Genomic DNA, 2,042 nt, shown 5'->3' with positions numbered 1-2,042 from the left:
CATAGACCTGAGCTGAATGGCTTAGTTGCATAGCATTTTATATACTAACTACAATATTTAAATGTGTAGCCAACGCTACATCTCCAAGTTATTTTATTTTTTCAGTTTCTGTGGTTCAATGTCGTGATTTTTGATGGAAATTCATGCAGTCTCCTTTTTTAGGTAGTTGTATATTATATCTTAAACAAAACTGAAATGACTTAAATTTGTATTTAGCTATAAGCAGCTAGAGTTTCATTTTACAACATTTGTTGTTTTTAGTTCTAAATCAAACTGGTATGTGGCATCTTAAGATTGTATGATGCACAAGTCCCTGATCAACTCTACTCTTTTTTTTTTTTATTGCAGAAGAAGAATTCCACCACCATCGCAGTGGAAGTGAAGAAGTCTCAGCACAAGTATGTGATCGGTCCCAAGGGAAACACCCTGCAGGAGATCCTGGAGAAGACTGGTGTGTCAGTGGAGATCCCACCGTCCGACAGCAGCTCAGAAACTGTCATCCTCCGTGGGGAGCCTGACCGCCTGGGTCAGGCCCTCACTGAAGTTTATGCCAAGGTGTGGAATGTTTTCATGTTCTGATTAAGTTTGATGCTGTAATCATTGAAGAAATAAGGTCTAACTTAAAGAACACACTTCCTTTTGCAGGCGAACAGCTACACTATTTCCTCGGTCACAGCTCCTTCTTGGCTTCATCGTTTTATTATTGGCAAGAAGGGGCAGAACTTGGCCAAGATTACCCAACAAATGCCCAAGGTATGTTTACTATACATTAACTAACTAAAGCATTTTAAATGATACTATATATTCATTTTTTAAATCTTACTTTCCCATGTATTTTGATTTCAGGTGCACATTGAGTTCACTGAGGGAGAAGATAAGATCACCCTGGAGGGTCCCACCAAAGACGTGCAGATGGTGCAGGGCCAGATTGAAGTCATTGTAGCAGATTTGGTAAGTAACAAGTTTCCTTTACAAGTTTGTATTTGACGTACACCCAAATTCACACTGCCAATCAAAACGGTTCTCTAATGTCAGAGTAGGTCTTGTAAAAGTAGTACCTAAAAGGTTATTTTCATGTAAAGTAAAGCACCCCATTTAAAGGGGCGACTGGCTGCGAGGTTATGCTGTTGTCTTTCAACCAGAAGTCTGTGGGTTTGATACCAGCCCAAGCAGTCAACATGTTGATGTAACCCTGAGTTGCTCCCGATGGCATGGTGTATGAATGTGTATGAATGTTAGCCTCCTACAGCAAGTGGCACTGCTCTGTATTAAAGAGGTGTGAATGATGACATGGGGTCGTAAAGACTGGATAAAGCGCTATATAAGTACAGTCCATTTACCATTTAAACAACACATAAAAGTGCAGTTGAGCCAAGCTCAGGGCTCAACGCTAACTTTTAAAAGTGGTTGCCAGGCTGGCAACCAGGCATCAGCTTTTGGTTTCCAAAACTGAAAATACGGTTGCCATTTATAGTCACCTTATATTTTAAATAATTAAGATACTATACAGTTATACATCAACTTAATAATGAAAATGTGACAAAAGAATGTTCAAATGCTTTACAATAAGTAATTAACACAATTATTTGAAACTAAAGTGGTAGTAAACTTGTCCACCCTCAATTGCTGGTATACTAAATACCAGTAGTGCAGCTGTTGTCATGTTCTTCACGGATCCCTCAAACATGAATTGAGCAAGTCACTAGTTTCGTCATCCGTTGTCTCCCTTTCAAATGTGGGTTCACTTGAGCTTTGTGCTGACCCCCACCATATATCCATTGGCCCTTCAGCATTGAAGTCTTGGATTGGCCAGACTAATACATTTCTAATGTTAAATAAATGAAAAGTATTCACAGTTAAGCATTTGATATTAATTATTGATGCTGTAAATTACCTTTAATATGTCTAACTATATTTAAAATGTGTTACCTTTTTATAGAAGTGATTATAATTTAATGCAACCATTTTTCTATGGTAAAGTTTCGTTTTGCACTTTTATTTTGGTAGTAATAAGATCGGGACTCTTATTTTGAAGGAACTTT

At 37.9% G+C, this 2,042-nt stretch overlaps 1 protein-coding gene across 1 annotated transcript; it reads left to right on the top strand.

The window, feature by feature from the left end:
* Nucleotides 1–348: 348 nt before the first annotated feature.
* LOC104958568 (vigilin-like) lies at nt 349–951 on the top strand (the record flags this gene model as incomplete). The annotated part of the gene is made up of 3 exons (XM_010786310.1): nt 349–555; nt 646–753; nt 847–951. Coding segments are annotated over 3 exons (420 nt in total), but the record flags the coding sequence as incomplete, so codon positions are not given.
* Between the last annotated feature and the right edge of the window lie 1,091 nt (nt 952–2,042).

Source organism: Notothenia coriiceps, unplaced genomic scaffold (assembly GCF_000735185.1).
Source record: "Notothenia coriiceps isolate Sejong01 unplaced genomic scaffold, NC01 NC01_scaffold00029049, whole genome shotgun sequence".
In the NCBI taxonomy this organism is placed as follows: domain Eukaryota; kingdom Metazoa; phylum Chordata; class Actinopteri; order Perciformes; family Nototheniidae; genus Notothenia; species Notothenia coriiceps.
This window is presented reverse-complemented; position numbering and strand designations above follow the sequence as displayed.